The sequence below is a fragment of the Hoplias malabaricus genome, chromosome 5 (genome assembly GCF_029633855.1).
Source record: "Hoplias malabaricus isolate fHopMal1 chromosome 5, fHopMal1.hap1, whole genome shotgun sequence".
Classification (NCBI taxonomy): Eukaryota; Metazoa; Chordata; class Actinopteri; order Characiformes; family Erythrinidae; genus Hoplias; species Hoplias malabaricus.
Window position 1 is genome coordinate 10,155,867 of NC_089804.1, and position 27,863 is coordinate 10,183,729.

Sequence of the window (27,863 nt, forward strand, 5' to 3'; positions counted from 1 at the left end):
TTAGTGTCCGTAGGTGTGAGTGTTGCCCTGTAAAGGATTGGCGCCCCCTCCAGGGTGTATTCCTTTTTTTAATTTATTTATTAATTTTTTTTGTTTATGTTTTTAGTTTGATAATGACTTGCTTGTGCATTTTATTCATTTACACATATGAAAAAAGGCGCAAACAAAACACACAAAACCAACAGTGTAGTATTTAGCTGGTTTTTATTTCACTCTCATCATTTTAAAATCTTCCAAAACATTGATTGCAGGAAACTGAAAAGGATTCTCAAGCATAAACAAAGAAAAACTTGTTGACAAGCCAATGACAAGAGAAAATGCCAGAAGACAATGTGATAAGTGCTCATCATTTGACGACTTGAGAAAATAAAACTCCTGAAGCCAGTCTAACAGTCAGTGCTGAAAAAAAAAAAAAACCCAAGACATTTCCAAAGACCAATTCAGCTGATACCTGAAAAGACCTAAAGAGCTGTATGTCTTTGATAGTGTGTCCAGACCAATCGGAAATCACATCATATTACTGGACTTTTCCTGAAGTGCATTTAAGCAAATAGTCATTCATAAAAGTCTGAAACAGCTGAATAGCTATGTGTAGATTTCCATGTACAACACAGTACTCACTCAAACAAAGAAAAACAGTCATAAATTGGTCGGATGATCAGAGGAGGAATGTGGTTCTATTACCCGAAGCATAATAATTCAATATTTATTTAATAGTAGTGATTGACAACAATTTAACCAAAAGGTTGTTTGTCACTTCCTTGAAGAATTTGATATAAGAAAACGTCATACCTACTTAAGGTAGAACATACAAATCTCACTGCAAATATATATATTCTTTATGCAAGGAAGAAACTGGTGATGGATGGTCTGTAGTACCTCATTCCATGTACAGCTTACCTCCTTTTCAAACTGCTTGTGGTTTTCGACACATTCTAGTTCAGCCGGCCTGCTACTTACAGCTACGCAATTCTGAAATCTGAGAGTGTTCTGTTACAGTGGTATTGCAATAGCAGAGTTGGTTGATTCTAATGTCAACATAGCAGAACTAGGTACAAAGAGGAACTAGTAGAAGAGTGATCATAATTTTCAACCCATCCCTGGGTTAAAGTTGGCACATGAATGTAAGTGTAGTTATATAAAAAAACCTTATCTCAATTTGAAAATAGAAAAAAAAAATGTCAAGGTCTGTTATTTAGAAAATACACCGCAAAAGGTTATGCACAGTAGTTTTCTGCAAAGTATAAAATCAAATTGAACAATGATCTGCTAATACAGCTTATGTGTAATCAGACATATCACAATGCTACTTAAAATGTATGTGAAACAAACAACATCCATAAATCAAAACTAACAAAAATAAACTTTTGGTTAAAACTAAAATATTAAATATACAAGTGGGTCTGATAGATACTCATTTCCCTTCACATCCTTTCAGTTTCCAGAGATTCTGAGTAATTTAAAAAATGCAGTATGATTTATACACCTTTCCTCCCATTAGTTTTGCTCTACACTTTACTCTAACCGTATCCCTGCTTGTGCAGCAGCCCCTACTAAGCCAGAGTAAAGCGGTTCAATCAGATGCCCCCTTGTGGTCACACTGCAGTACCACAGCGATTTTCAAACAACTGTTCGATGACACTGCTGTCTGCTAACGTAGACACATCTCCCAAGTCCCGCTGATTGGATGCTATCTTACGCAGCAAACGTCGCATGATTTTACCTGTGGTGGACATTTTGAACATTGACGTCATGTGTTAAACATTATAAATAAGGCAGAGTGTAGTTCATAAAAATTAACACATGGTTGAAAAGATATGCTGGTACCTGATCTGGTTTTGGGAAGACCAGGTGCATTCTGTATATAGTCAGGTGTTGCTATGGCTCCAATCTTCTCTCTCACTGTCCAAGAGAAAACAGTAGTGAATTCCACGTTGGGAAAGAACACAAATTGTCTTCAGACATGTAAAAGCCAGGTGTGTTCACAAGAAAACTAACTCCAATATTACCCTCTGTAAAATGAATACTCAGACCAAGTAAAAAAAAAAAAATCTACACACACATTTCCCTCTAATGTGTATTTCAACAGCTATATTGTGTTCCACCATTCTCTTTATTGAATGTCTTGCACCCTAGAATGTAAAATGCAAAATCTATAGCGTAGCCTGAGGTGCACTTCTCCAGAAATTTGACAACGCTTCGCATCGACTGTGACTGGTCAGTAGTTTGCGGACATTGTTTATGTTGAACCGAGGAAGTACAGGAACATGAACTCAACTTCTCCATACTACAGAGACCGCAGACAGCATCAAATTCATGGCGAGGGTGTCAGTGATAAATAAAAACGTTGAACAAAGAAAAAATAAGTACGTATCCAGGAGAAAAAAAAAATCATTGAGAAGTGGGCACACGCGGAAAAAAACGTGCAGGTTTTGTATTTGTTTCTTTCCTGGCACATTGTGTAAACTATACTTTGTCACTAATAATGACCTACTTCCTGAAATAGTGCCATTTAAAAATGTATAAAAGTAATTCTTCTACATAGTGTAGAGGAAGATGTTTGCGATTCAGCCTTAGTGGTGTAGTGGTGCAATTGCAGACACCAACACAGAAGTATAAACACTCAAAGGTGTAGGCACTGTGTCAAGTCACCCAGAAGTATAAATCGGGCCTTTAATTTAAAAGGCTTAGATTAAGTTTGATTAACTATAGAGGCACAGATTAACAACAGATTTAAAACCAAAAAACTGCTTTGGAAGGGACGCCAAGTTAAAGGGGTCAAATTCCAAAAGCAATACCAAAATGTCAAATAGGTGGAAATCAGTTGATCAATTGATTCATGAGCTGTAACCAAAAGAAAAAAAAAATATTTCAGAAAGACTGCCAGTGAAGATTAATTAACAAATATAACATACGCTAGTCTTTTCTACTGAATAGCCCAGCATTATATGGAATTGGAATGTGACCAGATTTTTTTATGGATGCAGACAATACCATGAATAAGTTCAAACCTTGTTTTCTGAGCTCAGCTTCCAAGGTGGTGGTGTAGTTGAAGCCATTTGCAAGTGTAACAAAGCAGTAGAGGCTTTCTCCTTTGACAGGGTGTGGGGTGCCCACCACTGCAGCCTCTGCCACTGCTTCATGCTCCACCAGAGCAGACTCTACCTCCGCTGTGCTCAGTAAATGGCCTGAGAGAGATTCTTAACTATTATCACAGTCTCCAACCAAAACCTCAATAAGGATAGCAGGAAAACATCATCAACATCATCTCTCACCTGAAACATTCAGCATGTCGTCAATCCTGCCAGTGACCCAATAGTATCCATCTTTATCCCGACGGCAACCTGAGCACACAGGCAAACATGAATATTCAAAAAAGCATCCTTCGGGTGCCTGCATCTCAGTAAGAATAAAGTACAATCAATTAATGCAAACATTCTCATTACCATCACCAGTTACATAGTAACCAGGGAATTTTTTGAAGTAGGTGGTCTCAAATCGCTGGTGGTTCCCATACACAGTCCTCATCACCCCAGGCCAGGGCTGCTTAAATACCTAAAACAGAGGACACATTTTAGCTTGCACTACTACAAACACTATGCAGTTAGTGTTAAACTACAGCATGCAACACCAGAAGGATGCTTTTTATTATTGTTTAAATTATTAAGTTATATCATAAATAATACAATTTATATTTGAGTGCATTAGTCAAGAGATTGTAAATAAAAATGCCATTGTAGCTATTACATATAATACACTTCTGACGTTTGAAACAGAATCAAACCTCAGTGCCTGATCATGTTTCATTGTACTGTCAACAAAAGTACTCGAAAAACACTTCTGAGAACTGTTATGTACAAGCTTAGCTACACCGGATAAAAAAGGATCAACATAAACATTAAAACAAGGAAATATGGATGAATAAAAACAACACTGAACAGGTATGTCCTACGAGTTGAGAAATTTTAGGGGGTATATATTGTGCAATTAAAAACATTACAGGAGCCAACTGTATGAATATACCGTTGTAGCGGAGGCATGTATTACACACAGCATTCTTTGGGTAATTTGGGGGAGAAAAGAAAAAAACAATTAAGCAAAAAACAAAACTTTTGTTTGTTGCAAATGACCTAGAAACCAGTCCTTTTAAAATTGTTTGGTTTGACATGAGATGGATGAGAGGTGAATTAAGTTTAAAAATTCCAGGATTCAGGACCTGAATCTGAAAAAACCTATTGTAGACAGAGACCATTATTCAGAGTTCTTGAGACCCATCTCAAACAAATCTGGAAGCTTCTTACCAGGTAGCCTTCATTTGGTCCCTCTAGCTCCTCACCTGACTCATTCAGAATGGCTGGCACCACTCCAAAAAAGGGAAATGTCTACAGACACAGTAGAAACACAAAAAAACTGCCTTGTGTTCTAGTATCAACAGAACATTACACATGCATCAATGCTACTCTAAAAGAGTAAACTAGTCATGACAAATTAGCACAGTATTTAATGCCCAAATACAACCTGGTTAATAGGACTATTAGTGATTAATACAATAATGAACTACTATAGAGCTTAGCAGAAATACAACACTTACAGCAGATCCTGGTTTCAGAGGAGTGGCAGCTGGCAGAGGTGTAAGTACATGTCCTCCCTGAAAAACAAAGAAAGATGATTTTTGCCTTGCATTATTCTGTACACTGAAATTTAATAAAATATTAAAATATATATCATACAATTTACAGAGGCAATATAAAAATGCTCGCTTACTGTCTCTGTCTGCCAAAAGGTGTCGACTACAGGGCATCTACCCTCCCCAACTACGTTATAGTACCACTGCCAGGCCTCAGGGTTTATAGGCTCCCCTACTGTCCCCAACACTTTCAGAGAGCTCCGCTTATACCTGGACACAATTTATGGGCTATAAATGTTTGGCACCCTAACAGGAAACCTTTCATATCAATGTAACAGCATATGTTGTGTAATTTCTAAATGACTGGATAGCTGATGTAATATGGCAAATACCACAAACCCTAAATCTAGTTTATTAAAGAATTTATTTTTAGTCATCGTTAAGCAATGGCCTACTTTCTGGTTTGATAACATTTTATTTAAATAATTTAAATAGGCATCCATAAGTTCTTAGCACATATCTAAAGTGTTAATAAAAGATGACATATCTAAATACTAAATGAAGACATTATTAATAATACAATAACTTGCACCACACAATTATTTAGATCAGCCCTATAGATTTCTAGTGTATTAATCCATCAAACACTGAAGGACACTCATGTCTCTGTCTGATGCAATCGTGAGGCTTTATTGCAGAATGACAGCCACAAGTTACATGTGCAGTTGCACATCTAATTGTATATGCTCTATTTTGTGTAAAAAAAAAAAAAAAACACATATAATGAAAACAACTCGAAAAAAATGTATTACAACTTATATTCTTGAATGTACACATTTACCATCCAAGACAAGGATCGTACTATTACAGGCTTTTCAATCTGTGCTTTACACTTATGCCAATTATACAAACATTACAGCACTAAGCCTGTGTCAACCTACTAATATTCTTAGAATGACGTGTGAAATCCAGCATGGCAAGGCTTACACAAATAAAGAACTTACTTGTGGACTGGCTCACTGCCGAACTTCATTAGGAGTCTGATAGCAGTGGGGGCTGTGTAAAACTTTGAAACGTGGTATTTATCCACTATCTCCCACATTCTACTAACATCAGGATAGGTGGGTAGACCTTCAAACTAGATAAAGAAATTCACAAGATAAAATCATTAAAATATTTGCAAACACATTCATGCAATTTGCCTGACAAACAAAGGCCAAATTTAAGATTTAACTTTCTCTAATTTTACTAAGATTTTACTAACTCTGTGCCAAAGCAACTTATCATTCTCGGGAGTACTCCTGCTAGATATTGACTGCACATAGTTCAAATTCCATTTCTATTTCTCACTGGATGTTCTATTCACTTTGTTTATTATTTCTGGAGAACTTGTAACAGAGAGAGACTAGGGCATGAACTTACCAGGACACTGGTGGCGCCATTGGCCAAGGGCCCATAAGTGATGTACGAGTGACCGGTGATCCAGCCTATGTCTGCTGTGCACCAGTAGACATCGTCAGGTTGGTAGTCAAACACAAGTTTAAATGTTGTTGCAGTGTACAACATGTAACCACTAACAGTGTGCAATACACCCTGAGAAAGAAAATAAAGAAAAACAATATTAAAGGACTAGTATTTCACAAACAGTTTCTATGCTCCACAAATAATATTTTTTGGAAGCTTTCTCCACATTTTTTGTGAACCATAAACCAAACATTGGCTAATGTCTTTAATATATTGACAAGAAAACTTAGCAACAGGAATGCTGCAGCCACAAATATAGTGTCATAATTGCAACCAAACCTCACATGTCCAAATAAGTTAACTTTATTGGAACATGGTGGAAAAAAAAGGTCATATGTCATAAAAGAAACTAATTTAACAAGATTTTATAAATATTCACAACATAAAATAGGAAGTATTTTCAAATGTCAAAAGGTATTAAATAAGTTTTCTGACAACAATATTTGATCAATAATCAGAATATTATACAGGTTTGGAAAAACAAACAAAAAAAACATATAAAGTGTTACTGATGGTACCTTTGGTTTTCCTGTAGAGCCACTGGTATAAAGAATAAAGAGAGGATCCTCAGATTCACACCACACTGGCTCACACTCTTCAGATGCTCCTTCCATCAGAGAATGCCAACACACATCCACCTCTGGGTTCCAGGGCACCTGCCCCAACCATAGGCAAGCGATCAGAAAAGCAATCAGTGTTCTCTGAGTAGGGTCTGAGCATGTGTTGGAACAAGATTCTTCTACAACTTCTATTTACACCATAGTATCCCAATACATTTAGCTGTACTTCACTCATTCACACAGACTACTGCATTTGATGATACGAATACTCAATGTTACCAAGAAAAATGATTAGATTATAGTGCAAAATACTGAAGGCTTTAATGCAACAATAATACACAAGAATAAAAAAGTTGAGTAAAGTTAGTTAAATACAGAACTAGCTTAGAGCCACAGAACAGGATTTAATAGGCAGAATGTAGAAACACAAGTATCTACTTGGTTGGATCAGTTCTAGCATGCAAGTCATAGGGGTGAGAAAAGGGAACACAGGACAACTGAGCTAAGTGACAAGGGCATTTAAATGGAACTAACAAGTGAGTCTGCGTTTCACCATACTCAAAAAAACAGTCAAATTCATGAGACAGGGGAGGAAGAAAAGAACAAATATATTTTAGCACAGTTAAAGGGTGTAAGAGTCTATTAGGATCACTGCTGTGACGTAACTGTGTTTCCAGACCCCACTTCCCCAAGCACTAAGAGGTCTGATCCAAGTGTTGGGTAACTATACAGCCAGAAAATATTGCACAAACTAGTAACAACATCTAGCCCACACAATGCAAGCAGCTGGTCCATATGCACAATATTATGACTATTACCTAAACAAGTGCCATTAGGAAATTGGAAAGTAATGTTCAGTGATTACTACACTTATACCCCTTTACTTTTCTTTTTTGTAATGCTCCATGTGCAGCTTGTAGGATCTACTTGCATGGAGTGTTTTTCTGGCCTGATAGTTTACACTACTGATTGTTAAACCAGTTCTCAATGCCCAGAGACAGCACTAAATTTTTGCTCCCAAAACTTAGGAGAAGAGCAAAAATGTAAGAGCATTACATTTGAGTTTGAGAACATCTGGTTTAAATAAATAAAATGATTCTGAAGCCCAAAGTCTCTGTGCCATGACCTTCCACTCTGTTCCGACCAGCCAAACTAGCTTTGTACATATGAGTTCATAAGGATTATGGTTGTAAATGAGCAAGTTAAATCAGTAAAACACATTAGTTGCACTCAACTTATAAAAGTGATCATAAATTGTAAATGTCAGGTATACCAGAAAACGCCGTAAACTAGGACTAACCAGCATGTGTACATGGCTAATTTTAAGTGATTTGCGTTTCAGTATTTAAGAACAATTGTTGTCATCTGACACACACCTATTTAGAATTGACCTATAGGGTTTAATATGTGCAGTGCCAAGTTATTCAGTTTCACAATTAGTTAAAAGCATACAAAACAGAAACTGATTTAATTTTCACATTTAGGGTGTAGTCACACTTGGCCCAACAGAATCAAACTGTGCCAGAGTACGGTTGTCCCCACTCCACCCACTAGTATGTGCTCATGTCATCAGACTGTGGCTTTTATTCTGAGAAAAAAAAACAAGCACTATTCACGAATCTTACCAAATATCTCAGTAAACACTACCACGATCACTGCTTTTCAGCAGTAGACCCTGAATTCATGTCTATAATTAGATCAAAATTACCCCTTTTCTTCTATGTCAAACGTGCCTGGGCACCGTGCGGATTACCTAGTGTGAGGACACCCTTAAACAACAAAAAAGCCAAGTCTGAAAAGTGTGATGATGTGTATGGTGAGGTGAATTTGCATGAACACACACAAAGACTGACTGTGTTAAATTGTGAAGACTGATACAGGCCTGAAACCTTCCCAAAGAAAGACAGTGGCCAAGGAGTGGACAAAAGTGTTAAAGATAGATATGCTAGGAAAAAGAGGTCATGAAATACCTTGGGGATGGGACGGACCTTCCTTACTTTTTCTTTCTGTTTCTCCTGCTAAAGGGCCGGGTTAATGGAGAGATTATGCACATACAAAAGATAGTGAGGAAAGAATAAATATGGCAACACCTCTAGTGTAAATCAGAAGACATAAAATGACACCTGAAATTCACAGCACAGTAGAGATAATGAAACTAGAGAAAATAAGCTTCATCGGCATTTTTATGGTGCAAAGGTTTTTAGCAGAATATCTTGGAGTGTTGCCAGATTTCAGTAAAATATCCTGACTCAGAAACAAGCAAACCAAAAAACAGATAGGACAAGACATGAATGTATTTAGAAAACAAACAAATACAAGATAGGTCTTTACATTGAATGAATACAGCAGACTTAAGACAAATGGTTAAAAAGTAATTGCAACCTGTTGGTTTCAGCTAACTCAATTTCTTACCAATTCTGAATAATTGAATTCTGAAAAAAATAGGACACTCCAAATGTGGCACTGCAGTGTTTTAGAGGTGGGGCCGGCCAAAAAGTTAATGTTAGCACCAGATAGTAATCAGCAGCAAGTGGGAGAAGTGTCTGCACCATAACTGTTGCCTCCACCTCCCTTGCCATTTTTGCTCATCTCTTATGTCCTCTACCCCTACTTCCTCCTTACCTTTGTACTCTACCCCCAATTCCTTGTTGCCTTTGTTCTCTCTCACTGCTTTCCTAATCACCTTCTCTCCATCTCCTTCACCCTCACCCATTTCCTCAGAATTGTTCCTCTTCCCGACTTGCCTCATTAAATTCTTTCTATTTCTTTCTCCACTGGCCTCTGATTTGCAGAAAGTGACATGTCATCCTTCTCTGGGATGACACCACATCATCTGAGCCTAAAGCAGCCTTGAACCAGAGGAGCACTGGAGAGGTGGAACTGACCACAGCTTAGTTTAGTTTTTAGCTTTGACAATTTGGAAAAATGTGTTAAAATTTTAAGCAGGGCTGAAATGTTTTATTAAGACATCAAGAGCAATACATTTCAGCTGATAATAAAAAGGGTCTTAGGGTGTTATTATTCTTTTCTGAGTGAGACTGAAAAAGTAATGTAGGTAAGAGTTCAAAGTTCACCTGCAATCCAGGGCAGGAACGTTTTGCTGGGGGTGAAATGGAACCAGGCGATGAGGCTTCCTGTTCCTCCTTTGACAAGTGTTTTAGCATTATACAGCGCTCCACTGGGAAAGACCTAAGAGAATCACAGTATCCAACAAATAAGCACAATTTACAGGACACCCTCTAAATAAATCTATGTCAATGTATTCTATAAAAAAAAAAAAAAAAACAGGTAACATGTTACACATTATAATTTGATGATTTTCTACTATTGCAGCATACTGGAATTTTGTAAAAATGTTTGTGACAAAATACAAATGTACTTTCTCTAATTTTACACAAATGAGAGTGGTTTTGTACATCTTACTTGTCTCTGCATTTCTGCAATGCCTCGTCAGCAATCACTTTAAGATTGATTAGCTTATCGCCTCGGTAAAAGCCATCTGAGAAAACAGGGATCAAAAGAGAAAAGAGGCGTGATGTTATGACATACACAATGAACAATAAAGAGAGCCAAGCAAAAATGGTTAAAAACTAGAGTTCCTGTGCCTCGATTGTCACTGCAGTACGATAAGTGACAGAAACAGGTGCTGAATTTAGTAGATCTGAATAAGGCTGTGTAGACAGTGGGGAAAACATTGCTGTGTTTATTGATCCTTGTGGTATGTTGACAAAAGCATGTAATAGCCATTTCATTAAGACTTTTGGAGAAAAGGGGCATGTATTTTTTTGCAGAATAAATACTGCAATAAAAGTTATAATACACTAATGCATAAAATGTATTAAACTGTGTATAGCTTGTGTGTAATTTTATATAAAATCTAGCCAAAGTGGCCAAATAATAACTAAACAACGACCACAATTATATTCTTTAGAGGAGTATGTTGAACTTCCAAGACTTTGTATGAAATTCGGCCATTCATAAAATTTCTACATTCAACTAATCTGCACTCTGGTTGATAATGTGGACGTGACTCAGAGCCAAAGCGTGGCAGACATGACTTTTATACATAATGCGCTCAGCTCTATTTCTAAAGCAGCAGGCTAACTTATAAACAATGATCAAGGGCAGCATTCCACGCCAGCAGGAAAACATGAGCTGATTATGGTCAACACCAAGATTACCACAAGTTACACCTAATCCAGATGGATGGGGAAAAAAGAAAAAGAGCTCACCAGCCGTAATTAGCATAGAACACTGAGAATCGATGATTCGTTCACAAAGGGACTCAGCAGAGAAGCCTGCAAACTGACACATGAAAAAAAAATTTAAAACAATAATAATAATTATACAAGCATTTTTATTATTTCAGAATTTCATGAAATTGCCTTTTTTAAATTAACTATTGACAAACCAAATAACATACACCAGCTAATTAAAACACTTGGTATATTTAGCAGCTTCAAGACTTCATTGTTTGATGCGAGAACATTTTCAGTGAAAATCTGACAGGACAAGGACAAATGGAACACACCACAATTGAATGCACAGCTCCGATTCGGGCACAAGCCAACATGGCCACCACTAACTCAACTACCATGGGCATGTAAATGGACACACGGTCCCCTTTTTTCACACCTGTAAGGACAAAAACAAATAAGAGACAGCATGAACGTATGCACATATATGTACCATTTTGCAATAAACCTGGTAAAAATAAACGTAATAACTGATGTACCTTGTGACTTGAGGACATTGGCAAACTTGCATACTTCCTGTAATAGTTCTCTGTATGTCACAGTCTTCTCATCTCCTGGCTCATTGCCCTCCCTACAATACCAGGGATAGCCATTAATAAAAGCTTGCATTAATAAAATTAATTAATATTTTTAAAAAATCAGTCAGATAAATGCATCAAAATATATACAACTTCAAACAAGTTACATACAAATGCATTCATATAAATGGTCCTGCCAAATCTTAAAATTTAAACCAATAATACTAATAATACTTTAGCAACGTTCACATGTGCTTTACTAAATATTCCAGAAACAGAAAACAAGTGCAGGCAAAATCTTAACCATTAACTTTCTTATCTTTTGAATGCCCTTCTCGGAAAACACCAGCACAACTGAACACCATTTTCTACCCATGTCATGTGTATAATACCTGAATACCATACAGAGTTTCAACTAAGATAATATCCCTTTAAAATATGCCTGGTTTTGCTTGCCTGAAATTTTGTTTTTCCTCAAAACTGTTTAAAATTTTGATGAAACATTCATACAGTCCCATGGGCTTAAATGTGTCCTTACTTGGATAGTTCTTGCACAATCTACTAACATAGAACATTGTAAGTGAGGACAAAAGGAAACATATAATGTCAAAGGCTCACAACTTCCAAGTAGAGTAATTTCAAATTAAACCCTGTGTTGTAATAGCAGCTCTTCCAGAATTGCAAAATTAAATTGCAAAAGTAGTATGAACAGAAGCACACAGGGCTTTTGTGCATAACAGGTGTAAATATCTTATCTGACAAACTGTTTAATGCAGTAAACAAAAAAATTCAATAGACCACCTTATAGAGGGGCAAAAAAGTCTTTTGGCATCATCTTTGGAAGTCTGGCTCTTTCTACAATAGCAGGTGGTTTTAAGCAACGGAATAAAGGAAGGTGTTGCTGAAGAAAAACAGGCCAATCTGATTAAATGACCAGATCATGTTTCCACCAAGGAAGCATCTCTGAAACACATGTTTCATATGAGCAACTTGTAATGTGTGTCTAGATAATCACAAATACAAGCAAACCTGTCACATTATATCCTGTTCTATATATCATGATATAGAAAACATTTTCAATGATTGTGCACATTAATTTGAAAATCTGGGGCCTAACAACACAAACTGTGAAACAAGACCATCCAGCCAGATTTGTGGGCTGCCCAAGTCTGAGAAGTTGGGATAAAAACAAGCCATTCTTAAAATGTGATGCTTCCTTCTTCGAATGTCGATAATGTGAAATTGATGCTGCTTGATGCCTCCGTGCCCGAGTCTCTCCAGTGACTTTACAAGAATTGTTTTATGTGAATTACCAAGTAAAATGATGAAAACCAAATGGACAATAAAGAGAACCTAGCAAAAATGGTTAAAAACTAGAGTTTCTGTGCCTCGATTGTCACTTGAGTACGATAAGTGACATAAACAGGTGATGAATTTAGTAGATCTGAATAAGGCTGTGTAGACAGTGGGAAAAACGTTGCTGTGTTTATTGATCCTTGTGGTATGTTGACAAAAGCATGTAACAGCCATTTCATTTAGACCTTTGGAGAAAAGGGGGCGTGTATTTTTTTGCAGAATATATACTGCAATAAAAGTTATAATACACTAATGCATAAAATATATATATATATATATATTATATATATATATATATATATATATATATATATATATATAAATATTATTATATATATGATTAATTAAACTGTGTATAGCTTGTGTGTAATTTTATATCAAATCTAGCCAAAGTGGCCAAAAAGTAACTAAACAATGACCACAAATATATTCTTTAGGGGAGTATGTTGGACTTCCAAGACTTCATATGAAAAGTTTTCCATTATCTCTATTATATAAATTTCTTTAAGCATGGACTTGTTTGTAAGTCTGTATTATATTCTTATTATACAGATTTATAATTTGAAAAATCTCATACAGTAATTAAGGCCAGAAAATGAAGGAACAATGTACATTCATAACCATAATGTTTTTGTATGACACTGACTATAGGGAGGAAACAGTAAATAAGGACTAGAACTAATCTTTTAAAAAAAATAAATAAATAAAAATAAAAAAACCATTAAGGTGTAAAAATTTTGATAATTTAATATATCTTGATATTTAAGAGGGAACTGGTAAAAAAAAAAAGAGTAATACATCATAGTATAATCAAAATATCTAAATATAACTGAGAATAGGGTCCTGTTCTGACTGTAGTATTCGGTATCATCTGACACTACACTCCATTGTGGCCCAGAGAATTCTTACACAAATGTCATTCACACTGACCAGTAAAAGGCCACTCTGTCCCCAAGCTTCTTCTCGTGCACGATGCGGTCCACAACATTGTAGCAGATGTTTGTTGTGGCTCCTTCCATAAACTTAACAAAAATTTCCCCTTTGGTTACATCAAAATTGTAGTCCAGGAACTGTCCGGTTTGCTTTGTCTTCCAGAAAAAATCTTTGGCAATATCTCCCCAAAACTCTGAAGAACAGAAAAATGTGTTAAGAAAATCCAAGAGTATGAGTGCAAGGCACTTCCAAAACATGTAAATATAAGCTTCTGATTATAACATTGATATTACAGAGGCCATAGCCAAGTATGACTGTGTGCATTAAAATGATCATTTGTTGTTTAAAATTGTCATAAAGCCATTTTTGTTTCTGCATCTTCAACAGTGATGCATTTAAATTAACTTCTTCATAGACTGTCCTGTACGGTGACTCATTCAAAGAAATCCAGACTGACACACACTTTATAACTTCACCATAAGTGGGTGGAGCTAAACAGCTGTTTGCTGAATAGATATGTTTACATGTGTTGGTTTTAACCATGCAGTCCTTTATGTACAGAAGGTTGGACACACGTTGAGAAAGCCTGACCAATGCTGACATGTGACCATATGTCAATGACAATATTGACCTGGTGACATGTGCTCACAGAACCCTAACAGACACATTAAGGGATTTTTTTTCCGAGCTGAGACTTTAAGCCTGAATACAATCGTCCAAATCACCATAAACTCACCCTCTGGAGACTCGACTGATTTATCATAGAGCTCCTTAAACTTCTCAAAACTGGGGACGTGCGCCTCTTTTTTTAGCTCCTCTGCGGCGTGCAGCACGTCCTCTTTCGGAGCCTTCTCCGGAATCATTACGGCGGGAGAACAGTCCACTCTCTGAGTAAAAGGCAACTCGGGGTCCAAAACAGACCACTCGCGTATGGCTATTAAAGCTGCAGGGTCAGTGAGACTCTCTTTAGTCCCTAAAAACAAACCCTGGCCGAATAAAGACTGAGGTGCAGAAGAAGAGGTGACAGCGAGCGGCTAACGTCAATTCCACTTCCTCCAATGTCCTCCCTTGACCGTTGGTGCTAACGTGTTTAATTTATGAGTCCGACTGTCCGAGCATTGCGTCAAATGAGATAATTGTGTGTGAATTTTACGGAATTTGCCAACAGCTCCTAAGTAAACAGTTTCGCTTTAAGGTTACACCACAGCCGCGTTCAGGTCCTGAAGCTCTCGTCTCAGAAAGCTACGCTAGCTAACATTAGCAAACTTATCCCGAGGTACGCGGAGCTCCTAGCTGCGGGTTCAGTGTCTGAATGAATGATAAATCTGCAGGAGCTGACTGGTCGCCCTCTTTAGCCAATAAAAAAGAACTGAAACAGTCTCTTTTCTTAAAAAGCTTCGCCGCTGACTAAAACAAAAGGCACTTTCAGTGTGCACTTGAGGCCGTGTGTTGTTTTAGCTCCTCTCCGCCCAGCGTCGTTCGGGTCAACACACAAAGTCCCTGCACATTAGGAGGCCGTCAGTAGCCTTAATGAGCAGCTGCATTCAGGCTGATATCCTTCAGGTCGTGAATCCAAGCAAAGCTTTGTTCGTGTTTTAAGCTAGAGGAGAAGGCGAGACACACAAACACACCCACACAACACACACACTCTCTCTCACTCACTCACAGACAGTCAAACACATAGGAGCACTAGACAGAGACACTCCCCCACTCCCCTGCTCTCTGCGAGATCCAGCCAATCAGCTCTCAGAACAGCGATGACTATGCAAGGCTTGGCTTTGAAAACTCGGACCTGGATCCGCATTCACAAAACTTTGCGAAGAAAAAAACGTAAGAACAATCTTAAGCTAAGTTTATCATATCTGAAGCTCTCTTAAAAATCTACACTCTTACATTTTCATTCAGACAACATTGCTTTATTATTTCGGCTGTTTTTAACACAGCGTGTTCTACATTTAACAGCTTATATTAAACTAACGTTACACTTTAAACGAATCTGTAATTTTACACTAGGTACGCAAATAAATGAAGGGGCCCGTTTAATTTGAATGTTTTTGTGAATTTGGTGGGTTTATATTGCAGCTACAGCTGTGGTGGCCGGTGAGGGAAAAACTGTGATAAACATAGTTAAGTAAACCGCACTAAAACACTGCCTGATATGTTTTATATCGTGTTTTACTTACAGTATTGTAGTAATTCTACTTCCCCTCCCGTAGAAATGTAGCTTAATTTATTCACATTAATTGTAAACATGATATTTTTTTTATTAAACAGAAACATTCATAGCAATGATAACAATGGTCTGAGATAAAATAAAATGTGTTTATTTTGTTGTAAAATAAATAATAAGTGATTTAAGTGCAGATGTAGTAAGCAGTAAATATAGAGATAGTTTTGACAGCCTTTTTGTTATTCACATTTTCGATTTCCAAGTGAAAATGTTTGTATTCTAATATGTAGACTGGGAAATGGTCTTTTGTTAAGGGCTTTACATTTGTGAATATGAAATTTGGCAAGAAAAATCACTGTTAATGTACATTGTGGAAATATAAATAGTATATTTTTGAAGAGCAGGGAGAAATCAGCTAATACATTATCGATTATGAATCTTGAAAAACTGCCAGAATTTCAGAGAATTTCATGCGGACAATACCAAAATAAATGGAATAAAGTTTCAGGTTGTTCATCACAGAAGCTGTAACTGAGGTCGATGTCATTATTAAATCTTTGCAAGAAGGTATTTACTGGAAAATACTTGTTAATAAATTTGAAGGACACTTCTTTGACTTTGACTATATGTAATTAAACATTTCTGAGGTAAACTGCTTTCCATCTTAGATTATCTGCTAGGTTGTTCCAATAAGAGCAGACTGAAAAGGGAAAGGTGTTTATTATTATTATTATTACTATTATTGTTGTTGTTGTTGTTGTTGTTGTTATTATTATTATTATTATTATTATATTTGTTTATTTGGCCAATTCAGAAAATCAAATTTATTCAGAGGAGGAACTTTAAAAGGTCCATTTTGGAGTTACTGGAAAATTGTGACATAAGGGAATTTCACGGTAATGGCCAGAGTGACTAACAAGACATTATTTTTAAACCAGCTTCTATAAAGAATGTCCTTATTATTCCATATAAAGTTGGAATGCAGGGGGAAAATTGTGTTTTTAGATAAGTGACCAAGCTAGGACGGCTTGTTTATGGAAGGCTGACAGTTTAACTGGAATGTTCCTTATTAGTAAAAATGTATTAATTTTAGCTCATATAATAAAAGCTAAGTATGAGTGTGCTTTAGATCTGTTCAGATGCACCCATAAGTTGTTGTAAAACAACAACATATCTTAACACTTTTTCCTTATCCATATTTTTCCTTCTGAAGTTAAGATAAATCATATGTATATGAAACTATAAGTGGAGCTTTTGATGGATCATAGAAATTAAACAAATGATTTGAAAAAAAAAGTTTTGAAACATTTGAGTCATCATACACAGAGACACCTTGTAGCCAATCAGCGGTCAAAGCAACAACCACAGCCTCAGCCTGTTTACAAAATTATATACATTTCCCCCATCAGACAGAGAGAAAACAGTCGATTCTCATTTAGTTCTTTCCGCCTTCCTTTCAGCAAACAGTGATAATACAATTTGTAAAAAATAATGTAGTAAAGAAGTAAATATTTACTAACAACACACGTAATACGAACTACTTCAAAACTATGACATTGAATAAAATGTCATCTCCATGTGGACCTATTCAACATCTCAACCTCAGAACCAGCACTGGCCAGTTCAAGATGTTATGAACAGAGGTCCGCGACCCTGAAATGGAAAAGCGGAAAAGAAGATGATGATGAACAGAGGTGTTGCCATAGTTTACTCAGTTTTTCACATCTTTGTTGTTTTAAATTGTAGTGTCTTTCTGTGATCTTGTAAATGTGCTTGACTTGATTTGTTGTATTACCTGCCTGTTGGGAGAACAAACTAATATTTATCAGCAAGATTTTCAAAATGCATTACAGCAGACCTGTTTTTTTTTTTTGAGGTCCTTCCACAGTAAATGTTAACACTGAAAAAAAAATATTTAACAATAAAGAAGCTGTGTCACCTTTCATTAAAAATAGTTACAGAACTTATTTTAAAAACCGTGAGTGTGGGGCAATGTTATGTACAACTCATTTATTGTAGGTCAAAATATTAACAACTTAGACCTGGCACTTCCTGTTATGCGCGAACCGAAATGAGGAAAAACGTTTGAAACCTTTCAACGTGACGGAACTTTTTTTTTTTACTTGTCACGTGACTTTCAATTTGCTGCAGACTTCCAAGAGTCGAAACACTGATTCACGTGAATCGATTCTGGGTTGAGAGCTTGACGTCACTAAAGGAGTTACTTTTAAGTCTTCACATCCTGTCAGGAGAATGGGACTGAAAGGAATTTCAGTGCCACCTTGTGGACTACAATGTATTTGGGTGGTCTAATTACCGAAGGCCCCATCTGTACACAAGCCATCCTTTTCAGGTTGAGCAAACAGTACATAAATCCACAATCCTGTGTCGGTCTCAGTGGTGTGAAGCATGTCTTCACTGAAACTCATAACAGAAAACACATTTTCAGAAGAGATTTGATGCTTCATGTTCCAACAGGCCAATGACAATCTGTTTGGCAGGTGAATGCTTCATATCAAAATGCAATGCCAACAGTGAAGTGGAGGAATGATCATTTTCTGAGGATGTTTTTCAGAATTTGGGGTATTGTTAAACCTGGATTAGTTGGAACAAATTATAGAACTATGTCTGTCTACCAACCCCATGCCATGTCTATTTGCACTGCTGAAATCTGGTGAACTAATTGTACAAAAATGGCAGAATGTTTATACCAATAAACAAGCTTACACAAGACTGAGAAAAACACATTAGGCTCTTCTTCTCAATGCTTTCACTCCAGGATTCCTCCAGGCGTAGTCTGGCAGTGTGCATTCATGTGTTTGTTTGGAAAGTTAATTGGGTTGTAAGTAAGGCTGCAGGTAGTGGGAGCAATTTATTCAAATATGTATTTTCAAGAACTACTTTAAACTTGGTCTCCACAAACTACATATTGTTTTACTTTACATATACAAATACATTTTATGTAGTTTAAGGTTTTCTAACTTCTTGTTAAGTTCATTCCTGTTGTAGCATAACTGTACCATAAATCCAGGTCCATAGACTGACGCTGACCTCACAAATCCAAACACACCCCAAAATATTTTTAAAAGTGATTCAGTCTTTTGGAATAAATGAGGCCACGTTTGTGGCGTTTAAGGCACTTGGATTTAACAGCCAAGGATGTTCATGTGAGACACAAATGGAAAGTCAAGGCTGTTAAACTGGCTTGCAAACTGTGCAAAAAAAGCTCAATGGAGTTTATTTTCCTACAGGTTACATTTAATAACTTTTACTATTAAATAATCTAAGTGCTGATGCATCAACTTTGCAAAATCAGAATTCCTCTGCATATATAAAACAGTGACCTTCAATAATATAGTTTCACAAGTATTTCAATGTATCTGGACTGACCTAAACAGTGCCATCTTAATCGTGCCACTTTTGTAGCAACTATTTTTCACTTTTAACAGAGTATTGGGGGGCATCAATAGCAAACAAACACACAACGCAAAATGTTTTTACATTTTATTTAACAAAGAAACTCCAAGCATCCATCTTTGTATTTAGATGTTCCTGAAAGACAACAAAACAGAAATAAACACTTAGGTAAACAAACTGGATACAATACTATGTTACATTAAAACCTGATAAACCACATTTCACTTCATTAAGCCTGCAACTAATAATATTCAAAATGAGAAACTCAATAGCGAGTACTCCGCTGTGTCTTAAAATCCGGTACTGTCCAAAGTTACTACTCCAAGTGTTAGAAAACATTCAGACAGCACTTACTGTGAAAAACAACAGTGCTGATTTTTAGCTCATGTTTGGACAGTTTTCAGACACTTCCTGTATAAATCTAAATTAGTCATCCATCGGTCCCATTTTACAAATGTTCTCATCCTACACAGCCCTCAAAAATGTACACAACTGTTTTATAAGCTCATTCTTTACAGTCAACTTAAAAATGCATGTTTTCAATAGATTCTATTATAATTTTAAATAATTGCTTGTCATTTTATACAATGCACAGCCACATTTGACTATATTCACACAGTATTTTTGACGTTATACTAAATTTACTGAAACACGAGTATGATGTGATGGACACTTGACTATTGATAACAAGTAAGCAACTTACTTTGAGACAATACTGTCGTTCTTTGCTAGCCTTAGGAGAGAGTCATCAGCCTCACCCTGTGGATGGGGGGAGAAAAAAAAGTTATGTTGAACATTATCAATTTAACACATTAATAATTTTATACAAAAATAAAGCTCAAAATCAAAGGGGATTAGAAAAAAAATAATAAATAATTCTTTCCCTCATACTTTTAGTAAAATGTATACATAATTGTCATGGCACATACATGATTAGAGTAATTACCCAAATAACTATTGCAAGAAAAGCAGAAAGATCAGTACCATGAACAATGCTGGAAGAATAATCTTTTGGGTAAGCTATTCATTTGAGAGGATTTGCATGTATATCGTGTCCTATTTAGACCATGAAACACTAGATACAATGTAGCTCTACAAATGGTTGAGTACACTTTTTACCAATAGCAAAATTTAGCCAAGGACCCAGCACTATAAAAACTTGTCGATAAAACCAAGGTGAAATCTTACCATTCTACGAATGGCACCACAGATGGCATAGGTTTTGAACTGTCCATTAAACCTGCCTGTGGCTTTGTCAACCTAAGGTTTAATGAGGAGGAAAAAAAAAGATTAATGAATGAGATCTTTCATACAACCATGTCAAGACAAACCTTGCATTAAAAGCAACAAGTGTAACAAGTGACTCCCTTACCTCAGCAATGTTGATCTGGATTGAGGCATGGTCCTTCGCAGCAATGATTCTGTTGCTAGCAGAGCTTAGAATAAAAAAGACAAGGGAGTGGAATTTTACAGAGCAGCTAGTAAACAATGCACAAGGATCGGTTTCATCTGCAGATACTTGCTTTAAAAATCCATAATTTAATATGCTTTGTATTTACATCAGTAGACATGCATATAATACTGGGTATCAGCTTTAACCTGGTTTCCCCATATTTCTAAATATCAACACATTGGCATGGGCATGTTGTCAACAACACACACCAACACATTTAAAACTGAAAACGCAGAGAAATGGGAATTAAGGGTGATGCAGCTATACAATTGTCATGTAATATTTTCCAACACAAATCTCTACAAAACTTAACAATTCAGACTGGAGCTGTCAGAATGTTTCTAAAATGAAGAAACACTTTGAAAGCTCACAAAAGCATTAACTAAAGAAAAATGCAGATGTTACAGTAGTAATGCTGACAGATATATGTTCTGCTCGTTCACAAATCACTGAACATCAAACACAGGACTGTCATTTAAACTTCACACGTTTACACGAATTCAATAATATTACAGCAGCAAACGTTTGATGGTAATGATCCGATTCTGGGATCTCCGTGCTGCTAAATATTTAAATATTTTACAAATAATACAAATAAGACGCACTCGTGAAATGAAGTGTGTGAACAACGCTTCAAACAAATAAGTAATGCGTTCCTCTAATGTTTAAAAACATTCAGTAATTATAGTCTTACCATTTTCGGGGCACGTAGAGGTCCACGAATTCACCAGCGTCGTTCTGCATGTTGAGGGATTGCTAAAGGCCTGAGGCTGCCAGGGGCTAAACACGAGCACAGAAGAAAAGCCATTTTTGGTGAACAGACTGTGAGAGCAATGTTACTGCTGAAATTTAACATTTTTAAGGCGAAAACTTGGAATAAATGCCGACTACACTTTCGTATGTATAGTTAAACAACAGAGAGAGAGTAAACGCTTCATCTCGAGAAGTGGGGGCAGATGGAGCAGCGCGGCTAACCGCTCCGAACACAGGAGTGAAATCCGCGGCTCACTTCAGGCAGACGTTATGAGATTAAACATCTTTATTTAACATTATACACACACCACATGCGAAATAAACACATCACACCTACACCGACCGAAAAAGAAGGGCACTGCTTGAGTTAATAACTTAAAAAAACTCGCTTTTCCTGAGGACCATGCTCTTGCCTTACCTCACTTCACAAATGGCTGACGCGAAAAGGAAGAAGAGCGAGTCGACCGGAAATGAAATAAGATGAAAAAGTCTTTGTGTCCCAATCCGCGCACTCGTAGACTACATAGTGTGTAGTCCACTACCCTCCGACAGTCACCTATAGATGCAGTAAGAGTGACACGTTTAGTACCCTAGGGTGTGCTTTTGAACACAGCAATCTCAAATGATGCTTTACTCCCTCCCTAGTTCAATACACAATATACAAACGGTATATACTGGTAGCTAATGGTTTAATATAAATGATTCTATGATTCATTATCTCCATCGTGCACTACGAGGGCAATAGAACATTTTTGTTGTTCAAAGCTTTTCACTTCTGCTTATTTTTAAAATAAAATATATTTTTCAATTATTCTCATTTGTTCTACACTAAATACAAAACGCACTACTTTAATCAACAGATTTGAAGTAGTTAGCTTTTGTCAACTAAAGGCGACATTTTTTCATTTTTAACATTTTTCAAATTCCTCACTAATTCCTCCTCCAGTTCTCCAGTTTCTAGTAAATGTGAAGTGTCTGTAAATGAGTAAAAAACACTGTTTTAGTCCGGTTTGCTAAGCTTCAGTCTTTCTCTCTGCTAATACATCTGGAGTTTTTTAGACAATGGAGAGAACTCCAAACATTTAAAAGCACAAACTGAGATGAGAATATTGAATCTATTCCTGCTTCATAGGTGGATAATATTAACTTAAATGGGAAATGTCTCCAACATCTGAACTGAATTATCCAAAGTGCTACAAACACACAATTTTATTACCAGCTCTGTCATTTGTGATCTCAGAGATATGCAAACAAGTCTAACACACACACCCTTGCATGGGAAGGTTGTTTAAGAAGTGTGTTCCCATGAGTTTCTGTGGGATGGATCAGTGTCATAAACTTTGCTTAGTGCTTTAGGGATATTCGGCTTTGTACACACTGTCCCCCTGTCTCACTGCTCATGCTTGCACCCTAGGACATTGTTTGCTGTTTGCATGTGCAAGACTGTACAGGGCTGAGGCCATCAGACTTGTGGTCACCAGAACGTAGCATTAAAATGAAACTGTAGAACTGCCCCCAACCTCCAAAAAAAAAAAAAAAAAAACAGCTTGAGATAAATAGCAATAATAGTGCATATATGCAAGGCCATATTTTCAATAATACAGTAGGGATAAGTTGTTTCAAGGGATAAAAACATTGGATCCAAATACCTTTTCAATTCTTCAGTAGACTTTGTAGCACCAAAGCCTTTATTTGTAGGGTTATATTGGGTTTAAAATATTTACAATGTTCACATGTTTTAAAAGAAAGCAATCCCAACATTTCAGTTTGACCTCGTTTATGTTCAATTAGAATTGTATTATTTTACACAATAAAAATATTTGTTAACTATTGTTCTTTGTAGTGGAATAAACCACTGTTGACTAAATAAAACAGGCTTACAGAAATGTTTATATTGCGATATATTCCTAATTCATCAATAATTAAAAATATGGTGGAATATATTTTCACCTATAATGTCCCCATTTACTTGACAATGAGAAATCATATGTATGTATATATTTCTGCAGTTGTTTTGAGATCAAATGTTCATTTTACTTCTAAAAAAACCAACCTCTTTTTTCTCTAAATCACATTTTTTTTATTATTTATTATTATTATTTTTATTTACTAATAATCTCAGGAAGTTGTCTTGCAATGTAGCATATTTATGATCTCAAAAATACCTTTGTAGATTAGTTTACGGTCTTAGTTTGCTTTAACATGTTGAAATATTAAAGAGAATAAAAATCATGAGTCATAGTGTTTGGTACAAATCCATTTTATTATAATGTTTGTAACTGAATGAAACATGTCACTAAACAGATCTCTACAAACAGTTCTTATTCATACCAGTTGCTATTCTGTTATACATAGTACACAGCTCTTGGGGAGTCAGATAAAATGACTCTCTAGATTCAGCAGACACAGTATTTGAGATAAGTAATCTCTATGAGAGAAAATATCAGACAAAATGTTTTTTAGTTTTTTGGCACATACATGTCTGACAGGACTGCATGCATCGCTGCAACACACTGAAATATTACATATATTTGATACCCATAGAGCAATGATAATACAAACCTAGTATTACAAGCATTAACTGGATACTGTAACATTATGGCATATCGAAGGCTGTCGTATCCTTCATGTAAAATACTTTTTATGATAAAACAATGAGGCAAATTTAAGCTCACTAAAGTTCATTAAAGGTCATCTACCATTCTACTATATATATTTAGTTTTCTCCTTTCAGCTCATAAATTATTTTTTGGCGTACAGCCGACTTAAAGCGAATGGCTTCAATTAGGAATTATTAGGAAGAAAGTGTGTACGGCAATTATAGAATATATTTCTTTTTTGTTTTTTGATCGATTCTGTGATCCGGAGGTTTTACTAAAACCATACTGAAGTAAAAGATTCTTTGCTAGAGTAAAAACATATAAAATAATAAAATAAAAGGTACATTCATAAAAGTACTGAGCAACTCTAAGAACTGCAGTGAAACTGCTTAATATGTCAAGTATTATTTAGTTTAAAATAAACTGCTAGGCTAGTCAGTAATGTGACCAATCACAGAACAGCACAGAGGATATTACTAACTAAACACAACAAAATTGAATGCAATTCAATTCCTTCACTTTATGTATATATAATAATATATAATCCATTAAAATTGAACTTAAGTACATATAAGTGGACAGTACTAGGTTTACGAATTTACTCAGTAAGAAATGCATGTGCACCCAACCTTAATCTTATAAGGCTGCACGCTGATTTTATATAAATTATCTCCGCTGCATTTCTCTCGCATGATGACTTTAATCTGAAAGTAAATAGGCTCAGCTGAGGCATTTAGATTAGGGCATCCTTTCGGGTCACACTTTGCATTCTGGATGATCTGTGGATGCCGGTTAACGTCTACATCAGGTCTGCAAAAGATCATTTAGTGAAAACATTTAGTGAAACCTTATATGCATAAAATATCTTTTTGAATCACTACTGTCCCACAAAATCATGGCAAATTTACAGGAGACTTCGATGCATGCTTTAATTCATGATTATTTTTATCCATAGCAATGGTTGGAATATTTTTATTTTTTCATTTATCATCAAGTTTTGACCCAGTGTAAAGGTGCCATTGTCAAATGATGGGACTGTATGAATTGTTCTAACAGTGACAACATTCTTTTCTTGTCAAGACTCATGAATGAGAAGAGTCCACTTACTCATATGTCCAAGGAGACAGAGATTTGTTTTCAAGCTCATGGTTTACTGGTATGACCGAGACATTTGTCATCATTTCATCAATGCAGTTTCTGAGTTGCTGTTCTTTGTGTTCTTTGTGAGTGGAATTGGAGCAACCGTAATGCCTATGAATGGTACAACCAGAGGCTGCAACAAACATCACAACCTACACAAAAACAAGAAAAATGTACACATAAACAATTAATTTATATGCACAAGACCTTTCACAAAGCTGAGTTTCACATCTGACATTTTCTACAGCACTTATAATGTATGCTGTTTGTTTATAGACATTCCTTATAATTACTTAGGGACTATACAATTTAAAAACCGTGGACAAGGTCATGTCTAATGCTAAGCATTGGCTAGAGTGGTAGAAATCACCACAGGCATAGGGCTCAGGATAGATGGACCTCCATCCTTTACATTTGGGATGAGATGGAGGAGTATTTGTGATCCTAAACAAATCAGCAAATCATCACTACTTGAGCTCACTAATGATCTGAATACTGAATCACAGTTAAGAATTTGCCCTCATAATAAACTTCATTACAACTTCATGTTGAAAAAACAGGTGTACACCAGCATTTATTTAACTATAGTACATGTAGCATATTATAACAAAACATGTAATAATTTAGTTATAAGAACTTAGGCAATGTTTAAAAAAAACAAAAAAGGGTTACACTCACCAGTAGAGCGATGGACATCTTCACAAACTGCTGCATGATTCAGTTGTTTCACTCGATTCAGGATACAAGAGAAGAGAAAGAGAGATTACAGTACAATACAGTAGCTGATCTGAGCTTTCCTCAAGGTACAGTAGCAAGTAGACAGTGCTGCTTTGCTCATTGCTTTATATTTAATAGTAAGTGGATTTGGATGCCACACTGACGTAAGTGACCAACCTCTTTCCCAAACAATTTTGCATACAACAAAGCAGTAGCAGCAGGAGTCTATGCTCTATTATTTCCATAATGGAACCTAAAGAGCCAATGCTCCACTGCACTGTGACATTAACATATTATAAGCAAATATTCAGAAAGAAAACAAACAAGATGCAGCCATCCCACTCTCCAGTATCTCTGATAGGTGCAGGTGAGTATGTGCTTGTGTGGAATATTACATTTGAATACAACAGGTGTGGAAATAGCTGTGTTTATTGGGGAAACACCTTGTGTTCTGATTTTTTTGTTTGTTTGGTCACTTTTGAAAACTATAGCCAAAACCTATTTCTGGCACAGAAATACAGGATTCTACTGTGAAACATCATTCACATTCACACATTGTTAATCTGCTGTTAGAACAAAACCCTTAAAAATCTTTGAATATTCTGAAGATGCCTTTTCATTGTGCATGATACGCTTTTTGGCAAATGACCCCAGGCCTTGTAATGTTGTACTTTATTTTACTCACAAGCCTGAGCTGTGTAAAATCCCTTCTCCTCTTAGTTTGCTATCCCAGGCGTAGGATCACCATCCTCAGTGCCAGACATGGCCTAGAGTTATACAAGGCTTTTGGGGCATTGGGCCCCCTAGAGTTATACATTTGGCTTTGGGGCAATGGAACTGTGGACTGATACATCACTATTCAAACATTTGGCATGAATCTGAGTGCCTTTTCTGATCGAGAACTAATCATCCAGTTCCATATCCATAATTTTCTGAATGCTATCAAATTAATTCATTCATTGTCCGTAACTGGGTCACGGTGGGTCCGGAGCCTGCCCGGAATCACTGGACTCAAGGCAGGAACACACCCTGAAGGCGACACCTCAAAAATTGTAATTTGTGTTTTCTAAAAGCAGACTTACTTGTCCTTCTTTACATGTTAGCGTTATGTTTTCCTCTGATTTTTGTAAAAGCAACCTTCACTTTAGTGTAGACATTTTCATCAAAACCAATTTACCTTTACACCAAATTCCCTTACAAATTCACAAACAGCTAGCTTTCTTATTTTTCTCATTCCGTATCACTGTACTTGCCTGAAGTAAAGCAGCAGCCAGAACGGCCCACTGCACCCATCCCTTTAGAGTGTTGCCTGAAAATCTTGGTTTGAAACGTTTTGTGTGTGGAAGCTTTGGATGGTTCTAATTCATCCAAAGTGTATTGAATGGGACTCTATCACTGTTCTGCACACAGTGTTTGGGCAGAGGTGGTGGTGGGGTTATACACCTCCTGCCCAACCTTGGCCCTTGACATGGCAAACACAGCTTCATGTGAAGCTGCTTCAGAGAACCCTCTGCTACTTGTTAGGAGTGGAAATGTTCATAGCTGCTTGACTACTACATATCATCTTTGGTTGATGATAAACCAACAATTGTTGGTAAATAACTGTCAGTCACAAAAAAGGAAGTACACATCCAGCAATCTAGAAAGCATATTTATCTTTAATATGAAGACTTAAAGATAACTGCCAAACCATTTAGATGTTAATCCTAAGTAGTACACATTATTAGAATAACAATGTGATACCTGCTAGGAATGTGTCAGCACCTGTGCACCTGTAGGAGGATGTCTTCTGTCGCTCTCATACACCCTTAGACAGATTAAAAAAAAAAATAAAAAAAA

General features: G+C 36.3%; 2 protein-coding genes across 4 annotated transcripts; both read right to left on the reverse strand.

The window, feature by feature from the left end:
• Positions 1-202: 202 nt before the first annotated feature.
• Positions 203-15,430, reverse strand: acss2 (acyl-CoA synthetase short chain family member 2). Of its 2 annotated transcripts, XM_066670576.1 has the most exons (19): positions 14,511-15,430; positions 13,772-13,967; positions 11,447-11,538; positions 11,243-11,346; positions 10,944-11,016; positions 10,135-10,210; positions 9,786-9,900; positions 8,682-8,729; positions 6,670-6,807; positions 6,050-6,220; positions 5,632-5,765; positions 4,765-4,897; positions 4,592-4,648; positions 4,302-4,382; positions 3,447-3,555; positions 3,276-3,344; positions 3,012-3,188; positions 1,828-1,902; positions 203-1,723 (listed from the first exon to the last, which is right to left on the reverse strand). In XM_066670576.1, exons 1-19 carry the CDS (start codon positions 14,635-14,637, stop codon positions 1,596-1,598), a joined length of 2,103 nt encoding a protein of 700 aa, XP_066526673.1. In that variant the 5' UTR covers positions 14,638-15,430; the 3' UTR covers positions 203-1,595. The 2 variants fall into 2 exon arrangements, with proteins under 2 accessions (XP_066526673.1, XP_066526674.1); XM_066670577.1 differs by lacking the exon at positions 8,682-8,729.
• Positions 15,431-19,422: 3,992 nt separating this feature from the next.
• On the reverse strand, positions 19,423-22,045 carry rps21 (ribosomal protein S21). 2 transcript variants are annotated; one of them, XM_066672796.1, is made up of 6 exons: positions 21,986-22,045; positions 21,509-21,594; positions 20,734-20,797; positions 20,550-20,621; positions 20,065-20,120; positions 19,423-19,496 (listed from the first exon to the last, which is right to left on the reverse strand). In XM_066672796.1, the coding sequence occupies exons 2-6, from the start codon at positions 21,556-21,558 to the stop codon at positions 19,487-19,489; spliced, it is 252 nt and encodes an 83-aa protein (XP_066528893.1). In that variant the 5' UTR covers positions 21,559-21,594; positions 21,986-22,045; the 3' UTR covers positions 19,423-19,486. The 2 variants fall into 2 exon arrangements, with proteins under 2 accessions (XP_066528893.1, XP_066528894.1); XM_066672797.1 differs by lacking the exon at positions 19,423-19,496 and having other exon boundaries at positions 20,061-20,120.
• Positions 22,046-27,863: the final 5,818 nt, after the last annotated feature.